The sequence below is a fragment of the Myotis davidii genome, unplaced genomic scaffold, assembly GCF_000327345.1.
Source record: "Myotis davidii unplaced genomic scaffold, ASM32734v1 scaffold967, whole genome shotgun sequence".
In the NCBI taxonomy this organism is placed as follows: Eukaryota; Metazoa; Chordata; class Mammalia; order Chiroptera; family Vespertilionidae; genus Myotis; species Myotis davidii.
In genome coordinates this window covers 2,654,924-2,681,845 of record NW_006383014.1, presented here as the reverse complement: position 1 = coordinate 2,681,845, position 26,922 = coordinate 2,654,924, and the positions used below count along the sequence as shown (strand labels likewise).

Genomic DNA, 26,922 nt, shown 5'->3' with positions numbered 1-26,922 from the left:
TTGGGGGGGGGGGGAAGAGAAAGAAAGAAGAAGAATGGATAAACAACTAACAACGGATGCCACATTCATTTATTCATATTTCAAGTGGGGCTAGCTAGTCCTCCACGGAAGAAAGACACAAGACACAGGGTGCACCCCCTCTAGAACATAGAACCATGAGGGGAGAATTCTTTTCTGCTTTATTGCTGTTGTAGCACCAGCACCTAAGACAGTGTTCTCAAAAGACAGTTACTGGATGAATGAAATGAATGGGAGAGGGCGATAATGAGAAGTGTTCAGTGTACTGGCCAGCACAGAGAGGGAACGCAGCAATTACTCTGTTGTGTCAGAGTCTACCTGTGGTTTTCCCCAGGCTATTTTCAAAGGCTGATGGGTAGCATAGAGCAACTAGCTGTAGCAGAGGCAAGCAATCTCAAGAGAGGTACTTACTAAGATGTGATAAATGGAGAATTATGGGTTGGCCTAAGAACAGAGACCTCCTAACACTGTTACCAACCTTGAGAAGGGAAAAGTTATTATTTCTTTTCCTAATCCAGCCAAGGGAAACCTTAACTTTCCACTCTCAGAGAAACAGTGTTTTATTTTGTTGAGGTGTAATTGGCATGTAACATTATATTAGTACAATATAATGATTCCTTACATGTATACATGGCAAAATAATCGCCACAATAAGCCTAGTCAACCTCCAAGAGCCGGTGTTTTCTTAATGTGCCAGTTGTTATAAAAATCCCTATCGGAGTTAAAGTATCCAGGACGTCCGGAAGGAGCAGGAAGAGACTGTGAGTTACCATTAAAATAAACATCCGTATTCTCGAACTTAGCCCTGGATTTAAAGAGCATCCAGTCCAACCTCATGATTCAGACAAAGTGAGAGCCTGATTTGCCTCCAAGAGCATCAGTAATTATGGATAGTCAGAAGGGAGCCCTTGCTCTTCCTAACACAGGTCATGTTATATATTATACTAGAGGCCCAGTGCATGAAATTTGTGCGGGGGTGGGGAGGGGCGCTTTCCCCTCAGCCCATCCCGCACCGGGGATGTCCAACTGCCAGTTTGGGGCCAGAGTGGGGATCGGGCCTAAACGGGTAGTCGGATATCCCTCTCACAGTCTGGGACTACTGGCTCCTAACTGCTCACCTGCCTGCCTGCCTGATTGTCCCTAACTGTCCCCCCTGCCAGCCTGGTCACCCCACACAGCCTGCTGTTCAGTTGTTTGGTTGCCCTTCATTGCCCTCCCTGTTGGCCTGCTCACCCCACACAGTCCGCTGCTCAGTCCTTTGGTCAGCCCTCACTAACGCCCTTGTCATCGAGGTCGCCCCATGCAGCCTGTTGCTCAGTCATTTGGTCGGCCCTCACTCACGCCCCCCCCACCCCCTGCCAGCCTGGTCACCCCCCTCAGCCTGTTCAGTCATCCATTCGGTTGTTTCGGTTGTGACGATCACTTAGGCTTTTATATATATATAGATACCTTCTATCTTCACTACCCACTAATGTCCCCCAGTGTGTCCTGCCAGCTGCCAGGCCACCTCCCACTGCCAGATGTGCTGGGTGGATGCTGCTTCAGTAGTGGAATAGCCTCTCCTCTGAGAGGCTCCTTGTCAACTATGACACTATCCTATCTTTCCCTGGACACCGTGGTGGTCATGGGGCAGGACCCCACACTCCACTCTGGCCCCCTTCCTTTCTTTTTTCTCTGTAGGGTCCAGCTACCCTCACCGGTCCCATTCCTCACCTCTCCTTCCCTCCTAAAACCACTCCTCTGAAATTGCTGTTACCATGTCACCAGAGACCTCAGAATTGTCCAATCCAATGAACATGTTTTTCTGTAGTGCTTCTGAAAATCTTTTACTGAAATATTCCTGTTGTCAGAAGAGAAATATGATGAGCCCCAGGGAATGTGGAATTGTGACCTGAAGCCACAGGCATGAAATAACCTTATAGTCTCATTTTATCTTAAGAATTCATGTAAATGTTCAACTCTACTGTTTTATATGAAAATAATGTCCCCCCAAAAAAAATCATCTTAATAAAATTGATACTCAAGGGGTTTGCTTGCTTTAATCGTAACTGCATGTACCACCACCTGGCACCTGCCTTTGGTGTGAAGTTCATAACCCTAACCAGGGTCCATGGGGTATCTTTTTTTTAGTATGCTTTATCCCCAAGTGATTTAGGAGCTAAATGAGACCAAGGGCAAAGAATGGTGGCTTCTGCAAGCATCATTAACCCTTTCATCCTCTTCCTTCTCACTTCCCCTCCTCACCTTATTCTCCGCTGGAGAACAGAAGGAGGCTGAGACCAAAGGGAGAAATCACAGAAGTGTGTTGGCATTTTGGCAGGCTCACCTACTGCCTTGTTTAGTCCCAGCAGCGAGGCTGGTCCATGGAGCATAAGCAGATGTGGGCGCTCTCCTTGGCACTCCTGGGTAAAAGCTGCCTGTAAACTCCTTTCACTTGTGTATGGCGCTCAGGGAAGTGATAGCCAGAGGCCAAGATCTCACCTGATCTCAGACTTTCTTTCCAGGGAGTGGGCCATATCCCCCCTCTGTCCTTGGAGCCATCCACCCCCTTCTCTGTATTCTAAATACTGTCTTGACAACTTTTATTAGAACCACAGGACTTCCTTTTGGAATATATTTTAGACCTTAATTTATGCTTATTTTAACTAAAATTCTCTTTTGACATCATGGTAGTTGGTTTTCAGAATTAAACTTATTGCATATATTTTTTCTTGTTAATACAAGTAGCTTCCTACTTTATAGACTCTGTCTTTTCAGCACAGACTGGGTGGCTTACACGAGAGATACTTACTTCTCACAGCTCTGGGGGCTGGAGGACCAAGGTCAAGGTGCCTGGTCCTTGCTGAGAGGCCTCTTCCTGGTTTGCAGTGAGCCTCCTCCCATATCCTCTCCTGGTGGAGAGAGAGAAGGCTCTGGTGTCTCTTCCTCTTCTTATCAGGGCACTAAGCTCATTGTGGGATCTTCCCCCTCATGACCTCACCTAAACCTAATTCCCTCCCAAAAGCCTCACTTTGGGAAACCATTACACTGGGAGTCAGGGCTTCAACATATGGGTTTCAGGGAGAAACAAGCGTTTAGTCCATAACACTCTTCATAAGTACCAATTCATGAGATATTTTCATAGTTTTTTTTTTAAAATTACATTTCATGGCTAATAAAGAGGGGACTTTCAACTAGTCATGATTTCTCTCCAAATATTTTCCAATGGGAGAAGAAAAAAACATAGTGTGTTGGTTGGAATTAAGTTGAACTGGGAGAAACATGAAACAACACAACATTACTAGCTTAAATAAGGTAGATGTTCATTTCTCTATTGTGTAAAAGCCTAAAGGCACTTTAAATCTACACTTGCATGGCAGCTCTGCCCCACAAAGTCCTCTGGGATGCAAGCTTCTTCCAGCCCCCAGATATTTTTTTAAAATTGATTAAGGTATTACATATGTGTCCTTATCCCCCCATGCCCTCACTGGGCTGGAGAGCATTATGCTAAGTGAAATAAGCCAGTCAGAGAAAGATAACTATCACATGATCTCACTCATTTGTGTAATATAATGAAAGCATAAACTGATGAACAAAAACAGATCCAGAGACAAAGCAGCATCGATCAGGTGCTCAAACCTCAGAGGGAAGGTAGGGGAGGGTGGGGGAAAGGGGTACAGCCCCCAGATCTTCATGGACAAGGTAGCATCCAAGTTCCAGGCAGCAGAACGGAGGAAAGTGTGACGAAGGAGGGGGAAAGGATGAGCTAGCTGCCTCTTAAAGCAAGTTCCTGGCTATTCTCACAGGACACTTTTACTTATATCCCATTGTCGACTTTAATTACATGGCCACACTATTGCAAGGCAGGCTGGTAAATGTAGTTTTTATTTAGGGCAGCCAAAATTCCATTGCTAGAGAGAAGGGAGAGTGCTGACATTGGGGACAACAGCAGGCTCTTTTACCAGCAAACTTGATCAGTCTCTTTGCAGCCTTTCTCACTATTTTGTCATTGGCTTTGCTGATACCAATCCCACTACCCAAGATGTACATCTCTTTCCCAGGCCTTTTTTCCCAGAATCCCAGAGTCCAGTATACAAGTCCACAAGGATTCTGCCACTTGAATATACTATGGGTGATTCAAACTCAGTCCATCTAAAACTAAACTCGTATCTTTCCACTTAAACTCTCTCCTTATCTTGTCAGCATTGTCCATCCACACAGCCACTGAACCCAGAATCCTGAGATACCCCTAATTTAACCCCTTCATCTCTCACATATGCTTAATATCCATTTTCTTTCTCTCTTCTCCATCTTCCCTGCTTTTGCTTTAGTGGTCACAGCTAACATCTAGTCAGCATTTGCACATTCAAGCTGCTGATATAAATACATCAAATACTTTAACTCATTTAATCTTCACACAACCCTATAATTGTTATTATTCCAATTTCTCAATGAGGAAATTGAGAAACAGAGAGTCAAGTCAGTTTCCCAAATGTCACAAGAGTAAACGGTAAAACCAGAATCTGAAAGATGGTTGTTGGTAATCAAGCACTTTCTCCTAACTGCTATAACTTCCTGTTTTGGCCCTCATTGGTAACTTCTTGTATTATTATGGAAGCCTTTCAATTGGTTTCTCTTTTCCTGTCTCACTAACTCTTTCCTAAATTCCAACTTTCATATGACTGAGTCCCAGACTAATCTCTCGGAAAGACAGTCCAATCATGTTAGGCTGCTGCCTAAAACCCATCAGTGTTTCTCCATCACCTTCAGGCTGGAGTTCCCTCTCCTTGCTGATACACAGGGTCCTTCGGGACCTGGCTGCTGCAGGCCAATGCAGCATCTTCTGAAACTTCGCACGGACATGGCTTCGGCAGCTATATGAGCCCAATTGCAGTCTCTGAACAGACCTTGCTCCCTCACTGTGTCTCTGTGCTCTTGCCTTCACTCAGCTCCTATTTCAAGGGCAGACTGTTATGGAAATAGCTCAAGGTCTTCAAGAACAGAATGGGCCCTAACCAGTTTAGCTCAGTGGATAGAGCCTGGGCCCGAGGACTCAGGGGTCCCCCGTTCAAGTCTTGTCAAGGACGTGTACCTTGGTGGCAGGCTTGATCTGCGGCCCTGGTCAGGCGCATGAAGGAGGCAACAAATTGATGTGTCTCTCTCACATCGATGTTTCTCTCGCTGTGTCTCTCCTTGTCCCTCACACTCTCACAAAAAATTGATGGAAAAATATCCTTGGGTGAAGATTAACAACAACAACTAAAATAATATGTGGACAAACTTTTCTGTTAAAGATTATATTTAACTAAGATGCTGATTTCCCAGCAGTTGGGAAAAAAAAAGAGCAGAATAGGTGACCCTCTGTGTTTCATAGCTCTATTGACATACTTGCCACATCGTGTGGTACATGAGTTAGCTCTCCTCTCTCCCTTCGTAAGTCCCTTGAAGGAAATGCTGAATCTTTGGATCTGCGGTAGCTACCAAAGTGCTTGGTGCATAACTGTCACTCATTAAATTACTGCCAAATATAAGGATGAAGTAAAGGCTATACTTCTTTTTATTGGATGCCATTTTCCTGGGACAAGAAGATTGCTTGCTTATCATTGGTTAACCCTGTTTTACTTCCCCGAGGGGAAGTTCATCTTGGAGTGGGGTCAGGATAATTCAGAGGCCTCATGGTTTGGTCTGGCACACCCTGGCACAGACATGCTGGTCTGGAAGTAAAGAAGAGGTGGGCCTTGCCCTAACCCAGCGGTTCTCAATCTGTGGGTCGCGACCCCTTTGGGGGTCGAACGACCCTTTCACAGGGGTTGCCTAAGACCATCGGAAAACACATATATAATTACATATTGTTTTTGTGATTGATCACTATGCTTTAATTATGTTCAATTTGTAACAATGAAATTGGGGGTCACCACAACATGAGGAATTGTATTAAAGGGTCGCGACATTAGGAAGGTTGAGAACCACTGCCCTAACCAGTTTGGCTCCTGGATAGAGTATCGGCCTGTGGACTGAAAGGTCCCAGGTTCAATTCCGGTCAAGGGCATGTACCTTGGTTGCGGGCACATCCCCAGTAGAAGGTGTGCAGGAGGCAGCTGAACAATGTTTCTCTCTGATCGATGTTTCTAACTCTCTATTCCTCTCCCTTCCTCTCTGTAAAAAATTCAATAAAATATATTTTTAAAAAAGAGGTGGGCAGCAAGAGGAACATGAATATATTTACATTAATGAAGGGAGCAACATGCAGCACAGGAGTAATGATACCAAGACAGAAAATGCACTCAGTATCCTTGGGACTTGTTTTTAAAGGAGATAAATAGGACATTTAAAAGGGCGCATTCCTTTTTTCCCTCCTTTTGCATGCCAGCTAGTGCAGAATGTCAGGTTGTAGGATTTTTAAAAAGAAGCACCCGACAGTCATATTTATTTTAGGGGATTCTGGTGCCTTTGTGACAGGCAGCCAGAAGTGAAATTACCTTCCCTGGTCTTGGCTCAGTCCCTTCACCGCTTCTAATCATCCCTTCAAACCCACATACATTAGATAGAGGAGTTGCCCTTCACCACTAAAGAAACGCAGCCGCCAGTTATGTTACCGTGGAAACGAAATCATTTCTTGCTGCAAGACACATCGCTTCATCTGCACTGTTATGAAGCAGAATACATTGGTAGGGCTGGGAGGAAATCAAATATTCTGCCCGCCAGAGCTGTACGTGGCCTTTGGGTGAATAAATGGCTTTCAATTAGAGTACTTAAATACCTTTTAACTTTAATAATTATTATTAGAGCCCCAACAGAATTTTGCTTGGGAAAGAATAGAAACTTTGACTGCTGTTAAGGGGAGATATACATTCTTTCAAACTCGACCACTGTGCTAAAGAAAATACAAAGGAATTTACAATTAATGGTTTCATTGTGTGTGAAATAAATATCTTTTCCTTTGTTTTTTGACTTTCTGACTTGATCTTAGTGTGGATTTATGCGTGTCCTTCCCTCTTTCTTTTGTTTCTATGCTGCTTTGTAGTGAACATACATGTTTACAACTTCATCTTGTGCTGGGCTGTGCACACTCAGAGCCTCTCGCCCAACTCACTCCTGAGCGTCCTCAGAGCTGGTGCTCACTCCCACTGCTGGGCCTGATTCCTCCCCCAGCCCAAGGCCTCACCCCCATGTGCCACCTGGCTCTGACCCTGGGAGGCTCTCCGCATCTTTTGCCCAACTAAATTTAGTCACTATCCTATTTTATTTCCTCTTCGTATAACTACTCTATTTCTTACTGTGTGTGTTGCTGTCTTGAAGAGCAAATCTACAAGACCTACATTGCTAGAATGATCAACTCAGTACAATCCCAGGGGCAAAACAAGAATTCTTCATACCTTCAGTTCCAAAGATTCTCACTGTTGCTAAGTTTCTGAAGTCCAACACACACACACACACACACACACACACACACACAGTCTACAATCTTAGGGAAATCCCATATAATGAAAAGGAAAGAAAAGCCTTTCATTGGCTGGATATAAATTAGAAAAGGACTGGTGTTTTAATTCTAGAGATAGTGGAGCAACATTAAGAGATGAATGGTGTTAACTGAGCAACTTGTCAATGCCAGGCATGTTTTACATCCCATTTAATTCTCAAATTCATCTCCAGAGGTACTATTACTTATTTCTATTTTAAAAATTATAGAATTGAGTAGAAAGAATTTTTTAAAGTCATTTCCCAAGTCACCACACAAATGCTACATGACAGTGATTTCTGATTCTGTCTAACTGCATCACTTTATACAGTGTCCAGCAAAGCTCTGATGTGTGGAGGGATAATGAGAGAGAGATAGAGAGAGAGAGAGAGAGAGAGAGAGAGAGAGAGAAGAATATGGTCTCTAATCCTGGCTTTGCCAACAAGAAACAACATGAAGATCAAATGATAATTTGAGAACACAAAATGAATAAATTGCCTGCTACCTATAATCATAATATCTACACTAATTATTCCACTAACACCAATCATAGCAGTACTGGACTAGGAATTTAGGTTGCTAGGACTTCGGGGAAATCATTTATTTCTTTTAAACTCAGATTTGTCTATTCTTATTTAATAAGGATAAATAACCTCTTATCGCCACATATACAGGGAGTTGAGCCGTTAATATGAGCAAAACATGTTGAAAATACAAAGGGCACTACTATTTCTGAAGGAAGAGCGACTTGTTGTTAGTATAATAGGGCCAGACTAGTAAGTCCATATCACTCCCAATCAATTCAGCCCAAATCATTATCAAGCCCAAATCTGCAATGCTTTTGAGAGCAGACCCTATCACATATTTTTTTGAGTGTATCTCAAATCAAGTTAACAAGGTGCGGGGTAGGGTAGTGGATGCTTAATACACATTTTTAAGTGAAGGAGTGGGTGAGTAAGTCAAACCATTGTTCAATACCGATTTGAGCTGTCAGAGACCCAATTTTATCATAATATCAAAATAATTTCTTAAATGCTGGGACACAATTCGCCCAAGTTACTTTATGAAGAAAACAGTCATAACCCTTGTTTATAGTATCCAATTAACATTATTTATTATGTCCATTATTTTAACAGAAATAATGGCCAAATCTTTTTATTATAACATTTAAGGAAATACTTTATTTGAACTCCATTGCTTGCCTTTCAGAGAACCTCAGGAAATGTTGGTGGAATACATATGAAAATGTCATTTTAGTGCCTAAAATGTCACTTCCCATATTTTTAATACATAACAATAGCTGCTCCATGTTGAGCATTTACCATGTAATACTGGACTCTGAACTTCACACACACACACACACACACACACACACACACACACACACACACAGTGTCTTTAATTTTAATAAGGACCCTATGAAGTTGGATCTGTTATTGTTTCCATTTTATAAGTGAGGAAATGGGCTCAGAAGGTAAGAATACATTGTCCAAGACATAACCTGTCCACGTTGGCAGCACAGCCCAATCTGAACCCACACAGACTGGCCCTAAAAGGCTGCCCTTTGCCAGGCTCTTGCACACCAGCCAGGTGCACAGTCTCCGCTGAGAAAACCAGCTTTCACTGGCCGCCTACCTCCCTTATGCTCATTATCCTTTGCTTTATAAAAGAAGGGGAGGGAGGGAGGAAAAAAGAAGGGAGAGGAAAAGAGGGAGGTGAGAAAGGAAAGGAAAGGAGGGAAGGTCACTGATGTTTTCCACCGCTTCTGAATGACCCCGGGCATAAACGGGTACCCAACCAACACTCGTTAGTGTTGCTGAATAATAAGTATGTGAAGTCCCCATTGGGCCTGACCTGATATCATTTTGCCTTTGTTTTACATTTGTCAGGAGAAGTGTTCTTGCAGATTAAAGGGCCGCTGGAAGATATTTATAAAATCTACTGCTATCACCACGACGAAGCGCACAGTGTCCTCGAGGCCTATGAAAAGGAGGAGGAGCTGAAGCAACAATTGAGCCTCTGCGTCCAGTCCTTACAGTAAGGCCTTTTCCAATGATGATTTCCATGTGCCTTCAGTTGCCTAGCAGGGAACATTTTAACTGGATGCAGATGAAAGATCTCACGTAAATCCTGGGTTTTATCAGACTGGCGGGAAGCTCTACTTTGCGTTCTCTTTATAAAAAGCTGGCATGCCAGAAACACGGATTGACTTTTTCCCCCTGTGAAAGAGACTGAAAATAACATAGGAGAAATATCAGGGCTCTGTGGAAATAGAATAATGCAACATCGAAAAGTGAAATGTCCCAGCCAGTGGGGCTCAATGGTTGAGCATTGACCCAGGAACCAAGGGATCAGGGTCCAATTCCGGGTCAGGGCACCTGCTGACGCTGCGGGCTTGATCCCCAGAAGGGAGTGTGCAGGAGGCAGCCGATCCATGTTTCACTCTCACGTTGATATTTCTTTCTCTCCCTCTCTAAGAAAAAGAAAAGAAAAAGTGAAATGCAGAAGAAAAGTCCCCCCTTAAAGCTGTTGTTACTTGCCTGCTCCACATAGATGGAGGAATGTGTGAGACAACATGTGACTCCGTGACCCCTGGGGGACATGGGATAATCAAGTCAGTGGAATGTCCATGACTCTCTAGATGGCCTTCACCTTCCCACAGAGGGGAGACTGGCGAACACTGTCAAAGTGTTCAGGCCCTGTTAAAGTTTGTTTCTGGAAAATTAGTCATGCCTTCCTCCTCGTTCCTAAATTGTTGGTGGGAGGTGCCACATAATATATTTTTATATATAGAAGAAATATATATGCACTATAAATATCTGAAAAAATAAGAAAACATTAATAAGATAAAAGTCCTTGCTATTCCATGTATTAACTCCTCACTAAACCATGTATTAGTAACCACAATTTGCATTTTCTTCTGATCATGTCTATATGCATACATGTGGACATGTGTTGAGGGTAATTCTTTTACATGAAATTGGTATTTTATTGTATACTAGTGGCCTGGTGCATGAAATTCGTGCACATTAAAAGGGAATTAATTAGAGGGAATATTTTTGTAATATATCTTATTGATTTTTTTTACAGAGAGGAAGGGAGAGGGATAGAGTTAGAAACACCAATGTGAGAAACATCGATTCAGCTGCCTCCTGCACACTCCCTACTGGGTATGTGCCCTCAACCAAGGTACATGCCCTTGACCGGAATCAAACCTGGGACCCTTGAGTCCACAGGCCAACGCTCTATCCACCGGTTAGGGCATAGAGGGAATATTTTAATATTGTTATTTTTTCTCTCTCTATAATAGAAGTGTCAGAAATGAAAGAAAATTAGTAAAATGTATATGAAAATAATATATAAATTTATTAATAAATAAACCATAACAGCATCACATCCCCTGGCCAGCACCAGGCGGGGGTCACAGCCTCATGCCCCCCAGCCTCGCCATGCATGCAGCTCTGCACACCCGTGCCTGCCAACACAGCCTCCTGCTGATCGGTCATTATGGTGTGAGGGTGTCACGACCATTTGCATAGTAGCCTTTTATTATATAGGATTATATAGAATACTAGAGGCCCAATGCATGAAAATTCATGCAAGAGTAGTCCTTCCTTCGCCAGGTTGCCAGCGCCAGCTTCCTTCCAGCACCCGTGACCCGGGCTGCTTCCCTCCTCTGGCCACCCACAGGCACCTGGGACCCGGGCTGGCTTCCCTCTGGCCCTGGCTTCATCAGGAAGGATGTCCGGAAGATGTCTGGTCTAATTAGCATATTACCCTTTTATTATTATAGATAGTTTTCTACCACATGAAGCTTAAAGCCAAAAATCTGCCCTAGCCCACATCGTACCCAGTGGTTCTGTTGTGGTCTTTTATTTTTCAGGATTACTTCTTGTCAAGTGGTTTTGATTAGGCTGAGAATTAACCAAACAGAGAGAGCTATAGTGTATCAATCAATGCACACCAGCCAGTCTGACCCTCTGGTGCATTCCCTTATATACTCACTATTGTAGGGGCCCAAATGGGAGTCCTGATAAAGTACAAAAGGCTGGTAGCTGAATTAAAGTGAAATCAGGAGACTAAGTGAGACTACTCTAGAGAAAGTCATTGCAGATGAGAACTGGGACTGAAAGTGGGTTTAAGAACTAACTTGATTGCCCTCTACTGGTCATTAAGGTATTAGAGTTCTTTAACCATTTTTCTGCCCATGTTGTGGAAAATACATTTAAGTCACTAAATCTAAATAATTTACTTAGTGCTTGTGATGCACCAAGCATCATTCTGGGATGAATGCTGAAAATACAAAAATAAAGAAGTCTTAGACCCTGCCCATAAGGAGCTCAATATGATCAGGTAATTCCTTTCTCTTTTTTTAATCCTCACCCGAGGATATTTTCCCATTGATTTTTAGAGAGTGGAAGGGATAGGGAGAGACAGAGAGAGAACATCATTGTGAGAGAGACACATCAATCGGTTGCCTCCCAGGCCCCGACCTGAGCTGAGGATCAAGCCTGTAACCAAGGTACATGCCCTTGACCGGAATTGAACCCTCGATCCTTCAGTCCCTGGGCTGACCTATCTATCCACGGAGCCAAACTGGCTAGGGCTGACCAGCTAATTCTTAAAGATTATATGTAATAGCAGCTCTAGTTCATTATTTCTCCACTATTTGAAAATTAGTTCAGTGTTAGCAAATCAATTCACATAAACCTTAAAGTTTGAAGTTGTATTTGTATTATTAATATATTAAGAGAAAACTCTTCTAAATATAAAGATACTGTTTACTCCTAGGGAGAAGTAATGGTGTTATCCTGGATGTGAATGAACACCTTTTCTATCTGATCCAATAAATGTCTAGATTGAGCCATTTCCCTTCCTTAGCTTCTAGACAGTGATGGCGAACCTATGACACGTGAACTCATTTTTTTGGTTGATTTTTCTTTGTTAAATGGCATTTAAATATATAAAATAAATATCAAAAATATAAATCTTTGTTTTACTATGGTTGCAAAAATCAAAAAATTTCTATATGTGACACGGCACCAGAGTTAAGTTAGAGTTTTTCAAAATGCTGACACGCCTTGCTCAAACGGTTCGCCATCACTGCTCTAGAATTAAAGAGAAATCTTTTGGTAGTGGAACTGCTAACGATCATCAGTCCAACTCCAACCCCAGGAATGGCGCTCCGTACGGGAAGAGGATGCAGTTCATTACTTTGGCAGGTGCTCTTAACAGCTGCCCAGAGGTGGAGCTGTCTGCTCAGAGGGGGTGAACATTCGTGTATTATTCATGAAGCTTTTGACTCCTAAGAGAGAGAGCTTGACACAGCCAGAATATTCCACTAGGCAGTAGAATATCGGACGCCTTATCAGACCCCTTAAAAACCAACTAACCAACTAAAGGCAAAGGTTAACTCTTTGAACTTCAATAAGTCTGAATTATGGAAAATTACTTTCAGAACCAATGGTTTATTTGATCTTTTTCTGGAAGCCTCCAGTCATTGCCCTGGTGATGTCCCAAATCTTGTGTACTCAGCACCAGTCTGGTTTTCGAGAATAATTCCAGGCACTGGAGGGTGCTGAGGTTTAGAAAGCACAAAATCCAAAGAAATTAATATTGGCAGGACTGTTTTTTAAGGGAAAGAAAATCAAAATAAAGTAGCTTAAGTTAGAGCTCTTTTCCCAAAAGTTGCCTTTCCATGAACATAAAGTCAGTGATGAATTGTACTGGTCTGCCTGAAAGCGGAGAGCAGTAGAATTATTGACATTACTATAATACTGACCTCAATTGAGCTAAGCTTTAAATTCTGGGAACAGGTTTTCAAACAGGTTTATAGGCCAAAGCGAGTCTGGAACACCCAAGGGCTTGGTTTCCCTTGCCAAGTAATCAGTCAAAGCTATTACTGTGGCTCTGCCTTTTCCTTGGGGCTAAATAACAGAGCCCAAGTGCCCAGTTGCCAATTTCTAGTGAATATCAGGTGCGGCCTCCATTGTCTACCGTGCAAGGGATATTAGAATAAGTGGGTTTGAAGCAATATCCATGAGAGAAGTGGTTTCATGCCTCAGAAGTTAAACCAGAATCTTAAGAAACTTAGGTTGCATTTTAGCCAAAATTAAAATAAGTTTATTGAAGGATTAATAAATATTTATTAAGATTGCTAGATAATGTTGAAATCATTTAAAAATATATGTATAAGCATAGGTAGTTCTTGCCTCCTAGGAACACACCTTCTACTTGGGTAGATAAACAAAACCATCTGGAAAGATGAATGACAATGTTAATGTAAATAACACACCAGGAGCTGTCACGGTGAGATTCAAGACTAATTTCCAAGAAGATGGTAGAGAGGTTGTTTGGTTCTGTAACAGATGTGAGCTCATAACCTTTGGCTATTCTCTGAAGCCCAGTATCTTTCAAAAGAGAAAATAGTATTTGTATCCAGAAAACTACTTTGAATCCCTTGGGAATGTTAGGGCAGTGTTTTCTGGTGTGCATGTTCCCCTGCGTCAGATCAACCAAGGATGTATACTAAACATGCAGACTCCTAAACTCTGCTCCAGACCAAAACAACAACAACAACAATAATAATAATAATAAATGGGATGGCTGAGGGTCCGATCCAGGAATCGGCACATTAGCCAGTACTCCCATGTGGTTGGCACACAATCAAGACCTACTTGGAAGGAGAAATGCCCTCAGTTCTCTCTCGCTGCTTTCCCTGAGGTCCCCGGGCTTTTTCCATGACTGTAGATGCAGTCTGAGCAGTAATTTCAGGGTTCGGAGACCTTAAGAAAGAAAAGACGAAAACTATCCAGAAGCACAGCGCCACATCTGCATCTGTAGCACACAAATTGGAAACTTGCAAGTTTTTACTTATTCATCAAGGAGTGTTTACGCAGTTGCATTAACACTGTATTAATGCAGCCTCTAAATGTATGGAAGTTATTCGCTAAAGATTTAGTCACTCTGTCTCTTTGGGGCTATTTAAGGTCCCTCCTCTGTATGAGAAAAGTGAAAAATGGAAGAGTTGTAAATGCCAGTGTAGCTATAATTAGCACAGCCTGTCTGCTGCCTCCTTTTTCTGTTTTTCTTGTTGTAAATACCGCCAAATCCCCGCTGCCCTTCAGAGGCCCTAGAGGTCTGTGTATTTTGTAATAATAATGATAAAAAAAGAATGAAGGGTTTTTTCCCCCCAAATTTTTAGTAGCTGAAGACACATTTCTAGCTTCACCTCTAGTTATAAATGTATCTTCCTTAGTCCATCATTCGTAGAAGGAAAACTTCTAACTTACAGTCATTTGGGTGGTTTGGCTGCTCATATTCCAACAAAAACTTCTCCATTCGGGGAGGAAGCTGAAAGTTCATGCAAGGCAAACTCCAAAGGAATAGCTTTCAATCTGTTTACCACATTTTGTATTTCTTAATATTATGCTAAGGGAATGTTCCACATAAAAATTAAAAGCACTTTTGGAAATTCCTTCATTTTATTGTTATATGCCGTCATGATTGAGCTAATGAAAGACTAATCTGTAAGGAATAGTTACATTAAAAACTTCTGTTAATTGTGACTCAAATTGTAATAAACCCATGAGGGTAGGAGGTGTGGCAGTAGACATATTGAGTTATTTTATCCCAACAAGGGGTAAACGATTTAACTTTCTCCTGAATTGTCCTTGGCTGGGGTTAACTTCTAGGAAACTTTTATCCTAAAAGAGAGATTTAGAAAAAGAGAGAGAGAGAGAGAGAGAGAGAGAGCAAATAAAAAGATGTAATTATGTAGGACCATTATGTCACTACACCAACAGGGAAAATATGTTGAAGATCTCTCAGGTTCCTTTTCATAAAATGTTATACTTACATTAAACACAGCATTTAACTTATGTTATGATACTTGTTTTATTTGAAATAAATAAAACAGGAGAACAATTTTCCATGTTGTCTCTAAGAGGGAAAAGAGCAAGCTTTTCTTTCAACTTCAAAGTATGTGTTTTGGTTCCCAAATGATCACCTTGCTCACTTGTTTGTTTCCATAAAAAAAAATGGATTTTTATTTTTAGTCAACTGCACTCCCAAATTTTCTAATGTATGGTCCACAGCGCATACTGGAAAAACAAGAATTCCTCATTAGGAAGGGAGAGAAATTGGAGGAAGAATGTGAGCTTAAAGGCAGTGAATGGGAGGGAACATTGGGCAAGGGGTAGTGGGGGTGCAATTCTTCATGGAAGTAAAAACGTTCCTCAAACTTACTGAGCTCAGCATAGGGATTTATCATTGAATTTTTCTCAATAACTGAATGTGAAAAGACCATCTACAGTTAAGGGATGGGTTTAAAATGTGTTCTATATTGAAAACATTATTGTATTCCAAAAGCCTGGAAACCAGAGAGCAAGGGGATCACGTTATTAATACCGGCCATTACTTCTCTAGAGCCATGAGGCTTTTAGAGAAAAACTCTTATTCTGGAAATTTTAACCGGAATGATTCCCACTTTTTTATTGTTAAATAATTACTTTGACAAATATGTTTTGCCCCCCTGCCATGTGCCAGCCACTCTTTGGGGTCCTGGGGCTACAGCCGAGAGCAAAGCGAGCATAAATCCTTGCTTCGTTGGGAGTGGGGAGTGGAGAGAGAAAGACAGTAAACTGAAGAAGGATATACTATATTAGAAAGTGGCAAAGCATAAGGGAGAGAAATAAAGCAGAAGGTGAGGATGAAGAGTTCGGGGGGAGGGGGGTAGGATTGGTCGGGGAAGGCTTCACTGGGAAGGAGCATTTGAGCAGAGAGCTGACTGCGATGAGGAGTGAGCTGTATCTGGAGGAAGAGCAGGCAGCACTGCGAAGGCCTGCAGGCAGGAGCGGGTCTTCCAGCTTCAGAAAGAGCAGGAGGCCTGTATGGTTGCTGCGGATGGGAAAGGCGAGGATCAACAGGAAAGGAGGTAGAGAAGAGATGGAGGAGAGGCAGAGGACATTGCCTGGGAAGGATGTGAGCTTTACTTGAGCAAAATGGAAGCCACAAAAGCTAGCAACGCCTTGTGAAAGGTTTTGTGGAATTCCCTCATTGAATTTTATAATGTTTATAATCTGTATCACACTACATACAAAGATGTTACAGAATGTATGGTTTTCTGCAAGTCAATCACCTTCCCTTGTAATCTGTTTTTCTTATTATGTTTACTAGATTCTTTTTTTATAATGTAAACAAAAATTGATCTTTAAATCCATTTTCAAATGATGAAAATTTACTAACTAATCTGTATCAATGGTTTTTACCCTTATGCTATAAGGAGTAAAGCAAAAATGGTGCAAATATACTAAAATAAAGTTTAAGTGACCTGATTATAAAACAATGAGACCAATTCTATAAAACATTCATGAAAATGACTTATTGCTTTATTTTATGCAGTAAAGTTTAAAAATTTTTACAATGCTTGTCTATTACCTCACATATATGGATTTACATGTGTTTACTTTTTTCTCCTCTCTTACAGGAACATATACAGTCAAGAGTAAGTATTTTTATCTTAATAATAAAAATCAAATGTAAAAATCACAAGGAAAAGCTGTTAATATTTCTGTACAAATCAGACATTTTAGTTTTTACAATTATATTTTTGCTTTTAATAAATAAATCAAGACTTTGAAGAGCACTTATTTCTAATTTGTCTGAGAGGATCTTATATATTAAATTCTTATTACATGTACTTTCCTTAACTTTTAGAAGAATCCTGGGATATAATTCACTTAAATCACATGTTTGCTGGGGCCAGGAACTCTTCAAGAACTGCTCATCACAGATATGTTTAGGAATCTTAATGTGTTCAAAACTCTTTTTCCTGACTGCAACAATAGTCTTTTTAAAAAAGTCTCAGGTTAATACCATAAGGTTTTTGAAATTTCCATTGATTAATGGACAAAAGAAAAGACTCCTTATGCATTATAGCAAAATATTGGGTTTCTTCTCATTGGACTCTCATATGATTTATTTATAAAGAAAAAAATCATACCCACATATATAGCATGAGAATGAAATATTAAGATGAAATAGTTGGTCACTCAGACAGTGTAGAAATTACCTTATAAAACAACACACACACAAACACACACACGCACACACGCACACTTTGCAAGATGCCCATTTTTATATAAGAAAAGCACATTTAGCCTAAAAGAGAAAGGATGATGTTGACTGATGTTGACATACATACAAACTCAAATGTATAGGACTTGAAAAAGCACATGCTTGGCTTAGTGTGGTCAGCAACTATGAAGGTCCTGAGTTTCTAGACTCTCTCTCTCTCTCTCTCTCTCTCTCTCTCTCTCTTTCTCTCTCTCTCTCTCTGAATTCTACTCTGGAAACTTTACATCGATAAAATACAAAATTTATAAAGTAAAAATTGTATTAATTTAACCTGTAAATACCTGTCATTCATGCTTTGGTGCAGAACAACCATGACAAAAGACAGAATTCCAGAGTGAGTGGAAGAATTGGGCATCAGGCATCATCCAGGAGACCTTCTCACCAGGCTGAGAAGTTAGTTTTTGACATACCAAACAAGCACCCAGGTCTCTCCCTTTATATGTTTTTTCACCAAAGGAAAAAAGAATCCTGTAGTATAAACAGATATGAGTAGGTTTGTTCGATGAGTTCCCAAGTCACTTGAATTTGACGATGTGGGTAAGAGGACAAGAGGGCTTTTTGTTTTTTTGTCCATCCACACACCAGGGCCTTCCTGGCTTCTCTCCAATGATCGTTGATGAGGATGGGGGCAGGGTAGGGAATGGTGTCTCATTATGAAATCTATGCCCCTGGCATCATAGTACCTAGGAGTGGAGAGTCACCAAGCTGGGTGAGTACAGCATGTAATATGCTGCAGATTCTGCTTAGATTTCTTTTCCTAAAGCTTAGATGTTTTTAAACAAAAGACGAGAGAGAGAGAGAGAGAGAGAGAGAGAGAGAGAGAGAGAGAGAGAAATTCAGAGGAGGACAGTGAGAGATTAACTTATTTAATACAGTTCACCTGCATAGGCTGCTCCATACAGAAAACCTACAACAAATAGTACATTGTATTGAAACACTTGCTTAAAAAATTGCACTAGCTTCTGCGTCACCCCTGTGGTGTGGGAGTTCTCGGGCTGTGTGTGGCCCCTCTAGCCTATTCTGTACATCAAGCACTGAAAAAGAGGCAGCGTATGCACAGTGTGTGGCTGGGTGAACATCAAAGCCATGTCTGCCCTGTCTTCCTTCTTGTTTCTCTCACGGGTCAGGAGGCACACAAGCTGCAACATAAAAGGGTAAAAGGCCGCGTCAAGTGCTGTGTAATTGTTCAGGTCCTTCGCAGCTGAGGCCAGGAAGGTTGCAGCCCAGAGTGCATTTAGGAGGGGTGGGTTTGTTTTAAATAATATATATAAAATTTATTTCAGAGAGAAAGGGAGAGGAAGAGAGAGATAGAAACATCAAAGATGAGAGAATCATTGATCCGCTGCCTCCTGCACGTCCCCCACTGAGGATCGAGTCAGCAACCCGGGCATGTGCCCTGACCGGGAATCAAACCGGGACCTCCTGGTTCATAGGTCAATGCTCAACCACTGAGCCATGCCGGCAGGGCAAGGGTGGGGTTTTTAATGGTTTAAAAAACAATCCCTTATAGACACTGAAAATTTTCTGGTTTTTTTAAATCTACATTTTTAAAAGTACCGAGAAAGGCAAAGATATTATAACTTCTAAAGCAATTACTTCGGATTACAATCTTATGCAAACATCAAAGAATCAAAGTGACAAGAATCAAAGATTCTCCAACCAAAAAGTCACCCTCCCTAAAAAGCATCTGATACAGTCTGCTGTTCTAAAGCAATAAAAACATGCCTCTTCTACATCTCTTCTCCAGAGACACAGGGTTGGATTTCCATGTTTTACACTTTTCTGTATGTGTGCTCTGTCTGACCAGCTATTCCAGCCTTTGGACCTCACGCTTTCTATTTATCTCAGCATGTTGTAAGTTATTTTCTCTTTTCTTGAGCTTTGTGTTCTTACAATTAGTAAAGAAACACTGCAAAATACAGAAAATTAAAATGGAGGCAGTAAAGACAATGGGTGGTCACATTCCAGAGTTAACTATTGTAACATTGCTACAATGTGAATTTTCTGACTTTACCGCAATATTTTTCTCTACATACACACATATTAGCTAAAATAGGACACCTATGTACCATGGTATGTATTTTTTGTACGTCAACTTGCTACCTCATTCATCCATACATCCCAGACATCTTTCTATGTAGTAAACATAAACCCCCATCACTTTATGACTACACAATATTCTATCTGATGTACAGACCACAACTTAGTTTACCAAAACCTTATAGATACTTGAATTGTGTCTATCTGTCCTGTAAAGATTGATGTTCTGTGTTCATTCTTACACATGATCTCTGTACAATAATTTATTTTCTTAGTTGAATTTCTAAAAGTGGGATTACTAGGCCAAATAGCATTTGGTTCTTATTACCAGAGAATTTCAGAAAAGTTGAACTAATTTATATTCCCACTGCCCACATGAGAGTTGTCCATTTATCTGCTACTTGCCAGCCCTAGATATAATTAATATTTGTATCCTTGCAACACCTGGCAATGTAATAGACCAAAAACAGTAATGTGTTGTTTTAATTTCCATTAATATTGATCTTTAGCATTTTCATGGATGCTAATCATTTTCATTCTCATCTAATGAATTCTTTTTATTGATTGTTCACTTTTATTGAGATGTTCATCTTTTTCTAATAGATTGATAATGGTTCTTTAATTAGTGAATGTATTAACCCCTTTTTGTCTTATGTGCCATAAATATTTTTCCAGCTTATCATTTGACTTTTAACATAGTTTATGGCTTATTCTGTTTTGCTTTTATCTGTACAGTTTTATAGAGTAAATTTTTAAAAAGATTTATCACTTCTTCTACTGTGGTTTTTGGATCTTGTGTCTTACTTAGAAACTCCAAGAATGTTTTCAAAGTGTAATCCTATGATTTCTTCAAGTTATTGAAGCGTTTCATTTTTTAACATTTAAATCTTAACGTTTCATTTTTTAGCTATAAATTATTTTGATGTAAAGCATTTATTTTTATTATTTTTTCTATGTAGCTATCTAATTATTACAACACGTCAGAGTTACCATGTACACATTTCCATACAGACCTGTAGATATTTCTTGATTTTTCTGCTTTGTGCTAATCATCTGTCCATGGAGGTACCCATAGCAAACTGCTTTTGTTTTTGCAGCTTTATGTTTTTTTAAAAATATATATTTTATTGATTTTTTTTTTTTTTACAGAGAAGAAGGGAGAGGGATAGCGAGTTAGAAACATCGATGAGAGAGAAACATTGATCAGTTGCCTCCTGCACACTCCCTACCGCGTATGTGCCTGCAACAAAAGTACATGCCATTGACCAGAATCAAACCCAGGAACCTTGAGTCCGCAGGCCGACTCTCTAGCCATGGAGCCATACTGGTTAGGGCGCTTTGTGTTTTAATACCAGCTCTACCTTATCCAGCTCAGCGCTCTTCATTTCAGAATTTCTTGGATAGTCTTGCATGTTTCTTTCTTTAAAAAATTTCTCTTTGTTAAAATTATATGAACCATGGCTTAAAAAGTCAGAATTTAAGAAAAATAGTAGTCAACTTCCCTCCTGCTGCTAATGCTCTTCATAGGAGCACATCTTTTAGTTGACTCTTTTGGAATTTATTTTCCTGACTCTGAAACATGTTTGGTTTCACCTATTTGAGTATTATGTATTGACTTTTCCCTGTAGAAGACTAACTTTTCTCTCTTTTCTACCCCATCTCCCCCCCATATTATTGTATGTTTTGGATGGCTAATTAAATCTTTTCAATTTTTATTTAAACACACACACACACAACACACACACACCACACACACACACACACATTCGCACATTCTTCCCACCTCTCCATTCTCCTTATGTAGTTACATTATAATTTGGAGTAGAGGACTAATCAGTGTTTGAATTATTGTATCTGAGAATATCTGAATAAGTTTCTTTTCAAAGCTAAACCTTGGAATAAATGATTACCTGTCTTTCTGTGAGTTCACTATTGTTTTTCCCCCTCTTAGTTTTTTTTTCTGCTAATCATTAATGCCTAACTCACACCAGTCATATTTCAAGACACCCAAATGCATTATGTATACTATTACCTTCACCTCCCTAAGGAAGCTTCTCCCAGAGCTTCTGGCCTGTTGGTTTGGACTAGTGACGCCGGGCACACCTCTCTTTCAGGAATTCCCCTCCCATCATCCCAGAAATTCTCTTTGCCTCTCTCCTGTTTTTGTAGAGGATGTCCTTCAATAGTTTCTTCTATTCATCAAAGAATGAATGGGAAGTAAAATTTTGGGAACTTTTATATCCAAAATATCTTTATTTTATCCTCACTCTTAATTTATAGTTTGAATACTAAACTATTGATTTCTAAACAATAGAGAATTCCAAGTTGAATATCATTCATCTTCAAATTTTAATGGTAATTTCTCATTGTTTTCTAGTTTTCGGTGTTGTTAGAAGAAATCGGAAGCTTTTTTGGATTCCTAATCATTTGTTTATACCTGTTTGTTTATATGTTTCTCTGAAGGATTGTGGGATCTTCTCTTTGTCCCCAAAAGCCTGAAGTTTCATGAATTCCAAGGTGTGAGTCCATTTCATCCATTGTTCTGGATACTCAGTGAGGACTTTCAACCTGCTACCTCATGTCCTCTCCTCAAGTTACTTCACTGATTATTTCCTCCCCATATGAGCTCTACTCTCTTTTCCTGGCCCTCTTATTATTTTGATATTGGCCCTCCTAAAACAGTCCTCTAATTTTCTGTATTTTTCTTTTATTCTCAACCCCTTTGTGTTTTTGTTCTTCTATCTGGAAAGTTCCTGAATATTTTTTTCCAACACTGTGAGTTTTTATTTCTGCTATTATCTTTTAATTTCCAACAGGTCTTTCTTAGTCCTCCAGATGATCCCCTTTATTTGTATGGCATCCTAAAAAGAGGTTGTTTCTTAAACAGATTTTCAACTAGTCCCTTCTTATCCTAATCCCCATCTCCCTCTCTATCTACTACCATAGGTTCTCAGGAACTCTAATTAATGAACTTTTGGAAGAATAATTAAATTATTACCTATCCAAATATCTGGTTCTCTGGACTGCTATGTCAATTTATCATTCATTCATCTTCTTTACATCCTCTAAAAAGTATTGATAGTTCTGTATTTTCACAACTATGTTTAATTTATGGCAAATGTTATTTGCTTGTTATTAGTAGCAATATACAGTTTCCTCTGAAATTGACTTAATGTGTTTTAAAGGGAGAATACTGTACATTGGAAAAAAATCAATCCTAATGTAGTTGGTTTGAGGCTATTGTAAATTAAATATTAAATTTTGGATACTTATGGTCATAAAATAGAGGAAATCCAAACTAATATGATCAATAGTTAGATGATTATTTTTCCTTTCTCTCATTTTCTCCCTCTAATTAAGAAATATCGGTGTGCCTCAGTGTTGTTTCCCAATCATAGTTTTTACATTGTTTAAATCTCATTTTTATTTTCATTGTGGAACTATTTTCTTGTATTTGATGTGAAGCTCTTTATAGCAAAACTGGATGTTGCTAAAAGAAAGCAAAGCCAGCTGTGTTTACTTGATTTTGTAAAGTCCCAATAATAATTTCTAATGAGATGAGTGTAGCTATTTATGGTACCAAATACTTGCCAAAGTATTTATGATAAGAGGGAGGAAGATGAAACAGAATTACAAATTAGTAACCACCTTAGCTTTCAGCTCAATATATCTGAGGAATTATTACATTCAGCTATTTTCTGGGGAGAGGTATGTGGTAATTGGCGGCTTGACTGAGCTGGGTGGTATCACACATAGAATGCACTGCCTCAAAGTTATCAGAACTTAATTTTATTGGGGAGGGTTTAGATGGGTGAGCTTTGTGGCACTGAATGCCTGGAGTGTCATTATCTTAACACATTCTCTATTTTCTTAACCTCATTGCTTGTCTGTGTGACGCGGGTATCAGAACATCATTGCTCATCACTTGGGCAACTGTCCAAAGTGCAAGTCTGAAGACAAAAGAGGGCTCTTGTTTTCGAGAGAGCCTTTTTAATATTTGCATTTGCGGTGCTTTTAAGAGAAACAATAATCATTTATCATTGTTATTATTGTCATTGGAAACATAAAAGGGAGAGAATAGAACGTTGATGCCAAAGAGTGATGGGAAAAGAAGTAGTGATAAGATCTGGACACAACCAAAGGGCCTACTTTGTTTTTTTTGACAGATCTTAATAAAGAAGGAAGGGAAGCTCAAAGAAACCAGGGTATGCTTTAATATATTTAGGGATTTTAAAAATAAAAACATATATATAACAATGGACCACACTGATAAACTATCTTATTAAAACTGAGTTTTCTTATTGAATTGTTGACTATATTTATATTTTGATGATATTTTCAGCGATTTTTAGAAGATTAAATAAATTAATATTTGGTGATGGTTGAAAAGCTCAGAAGAAATTCTGATCATATTTATATAGATATATGGTTTTTTTTCTAGTTAACACCTTCTATATTTCTGACTTGTTCTTACTTAAGGGAATTGTAAGTCTATTAAGTCTCTAAATTGTTGTATTGTTAAAGCATCTTTGCTTAAGAAATGTGAGAAAATGTGTACTTCATATGCAAAGGTTCAGCTATTGATACAGCATCAGTTAGAAAATATGATTTTACTTATTATTTTTTTGGTATTCATAGTATTTATATTTTCTTCCATCTGCTTCACCTATTTCTCTTGGAAACTAATAAGATCTCTTTCCTTCTCCCCCTCATTTCTTTTTTGCTACCCCATATCCTTACCTCATTTCTTTAATAGATTTGGTGCCAATGGGTAGAAAGAACAAGATAAGTTATGCAAAGCAATGCTTTACTCCCTTGAGAAGCTCTTTTATTTTGGTCTTCCTGAAATAAAAAAAAAAAAAGCTACTTTTTTGTCTGCTTCAGTTTTTGTTTCTATCATGGTATCATCATTTGCTCAGTACGTGAATAAAATTCCTCAGGTATTAGGACCACTGGAAATTTTGGGAGGGAAAATAAGTTCAAGGTAAAATAAAAGCACATTTTATTTTACACTCGGTCTACAAATATTCACTGAGAGAACACTGTATGTTATGCTGGAGATACAGTGCTGACAGAGAAACTGAGCATAAACTACCAAATAGAGAAAGAAGATGGAAGATTTGATAGTGACATGCGTGTGTGTGTCCGTGCGTGCATGCGTGCACATGTATGCACATACACATGACAATCAAAGTTCTTTACTTTCTCATTATTCAAATGAAGAGTTCAATTAGATGGTATCTAAGGTGACTTCAGATCTTTTCTTAACATGCAACTTTTCTAATTTTGTTCAGTGTTTTTTTAGATTGTTTCATTATTCCAATCATGTGGCCTGTTGTCTATCCATATTAGTACTTAAAAATAATAATTGAAGAATGGAAAATCCCCCTATCAGTATTTGAAAACAGTGTCTGTATTCTCTACTAAATAAAAACAAAAAGGAAGGCAAGCAAATATCTCTGATCACCAGAAGGGACTCAAAGGGGGACTTTCATCCATGTTTCATTTACAATGCTTTATACTTGCCTCTTTGCACAGAAACTGCTACATTCTGGCTGAAAAAAATGAATGACGGTGGCTTGGACAATGACATGACCAAGTAGGCAGGCATGAGGGTTCACTTTTGTGTAGCCATTTGAAGACTTGCTGGCTAAGAACAATTCCACACAGCACATCATTGTAGGACCACAATGATTAGTGATAGTGATGCTATTAACAGTATTTGGAGAACTATTGCATTTCTTATAAATCTCCTTTGGGGACTGATAGACGCTCTGACCCAATATAAAGGCAACTTCTCAATTTGGTAGAAGGGAGAAGACCGTGCTTTCTTTTGACTATAGTTGGCAAGTCATCTGTTTAGATTTTTAAATAATAAGTTTATTTTCCTTACTAATAATCAAAGAAAATGCCATTGGTAAAAGAATTTTTTTCTTGATTGTCATGGAAAAATGCATTCTGACATTGTTTCTTGCCACTATTATCATAAAGCCTGTTATTAACAAAAACCTGTAAATGGGACATGGATGGAAATGATGCTTTGAATCCTTTTTTGATGGAAAGATATACTCAGCTTTTGTTTTGTTGTGTGGGCGTTTTTGCGTTTTTTGTGTGTGGGGTTTTTTTTTTAGGTTTTTGTTTGGTAGCTGGATCTTTCAGGCACCCACTGCTCTTGCTTTCACTTAGAAATTGTACATAGTCAAATGGACGGCGTGGGGAGGAAAAACAGTGTCAGGATTAAACATTACAAAAATCACAAACCTTAAAAGGAGATAATGAAACGAATGTTTACAAAACTGACATTATTTATCTCTATTGTAGAGGCAAACCGAACCTAACTAACATGAGCTCCTTGTTGATCAAACCAATCCAGCGTGTGACGAAATACCCCCTATTACTGTGCGAACTTCGCAATTCTACCCCTCCCTCTCACCCAGACTTCAGAGCCCTGGAGGACGCCTGTGCTGCTGTGAAAGACATCAATGTAAACATCAATGAGCTGAAAAGACGGAAAGATTTAGGTAAGAAGACATACGATGAATCGGGTGCTCACCACGACTGGCGTGCTCTGTTTCTGCTTTTGAGAATCAGCATGTCTGAGCCGTTAGGGCAGCTGTAGTGATCATGAAGAGAGTGTGGCTTCGCCCTGCCAGCTGGGCTCAGGAGAAGATTATAAGGCACAAAAATGACCATTAAAAAAAAAATCAGCCCAGCAGGTGTGGCTCAGTAGTTGAGCGTCGACCTATGAACCATGAGGTCCCTGGTTTGATTCCTGGTCAGAGCACATGCCTAAGTGGCAGGCTTGATCCCCAGTTGGGGGAGTGCAGGAAGCAGCCAATCAATGATTCTCTCTCACCATTGATGTTTCTATCTTTCTCCCACTTCCTCTCTGAACTCAATTAAAACATATTTTTAAAAAATCCAACAGCCCTGTACTTAACCTCTTGTGACCATTGCATGCCTGGTGACATGCTGTGGGCTAAAGACACCCAGAGCCTTGCCGTCTCTGGCAGTGTGTGTGGTGAGAAGGAGACATGGCAAGACTGGGTAGCTGGAGCAGTGAGAAGCTAGAGCCAACAATCGGTGGTGAAAGGTGCAGATCCAGGCGAGGGGGCCCAGCTAACACTCCAGCTCACCTGGTTCCGACACACAAAGAAGGGATATTTGGAGAGCAATAATGGTTCCACTGAAGGGAGCAAGTGTATTTCTTTCTCAAATCAACAAAGTATTGTTAACTCTTTGTTAGCTGAGATGTAAAATTGGTGTCTAACCTAGAATGTAGATTTCAA

General features: G+C 39.8%; 1 protein-coding gene across 1 annotated transcript in view; it reads left to right on the top strand.

Annotated features, from left to right (window-relative positions):
- The window catches only part of LOC102772856 (rho guanine nucleotide exchange factor 38), a 107,929-nt gene extending 81,677 nt beyond the window's left edge, over positions 1–26,252 (top strand). Inside the window, exons 4-6 of the mRNA XM_015558087.1 lie at positions 9,346–9,493; positions 16,944–16,961; positions 25,955–26,252. Of these exons, the coding sequence (XP_015413573.1) occupies positions 9,346–9,493; positions 16,944–16,961; positions 25,955–26,252 (464 nt within the window). The remainder of the gene's footprint in view (positions 1–9,345; positions 9,494–16,943; positions 16,962–25,954) is intronic.
- The last annotated feature ends 670 nt before the right edge of the window (positions 26,253–26,922 follow it).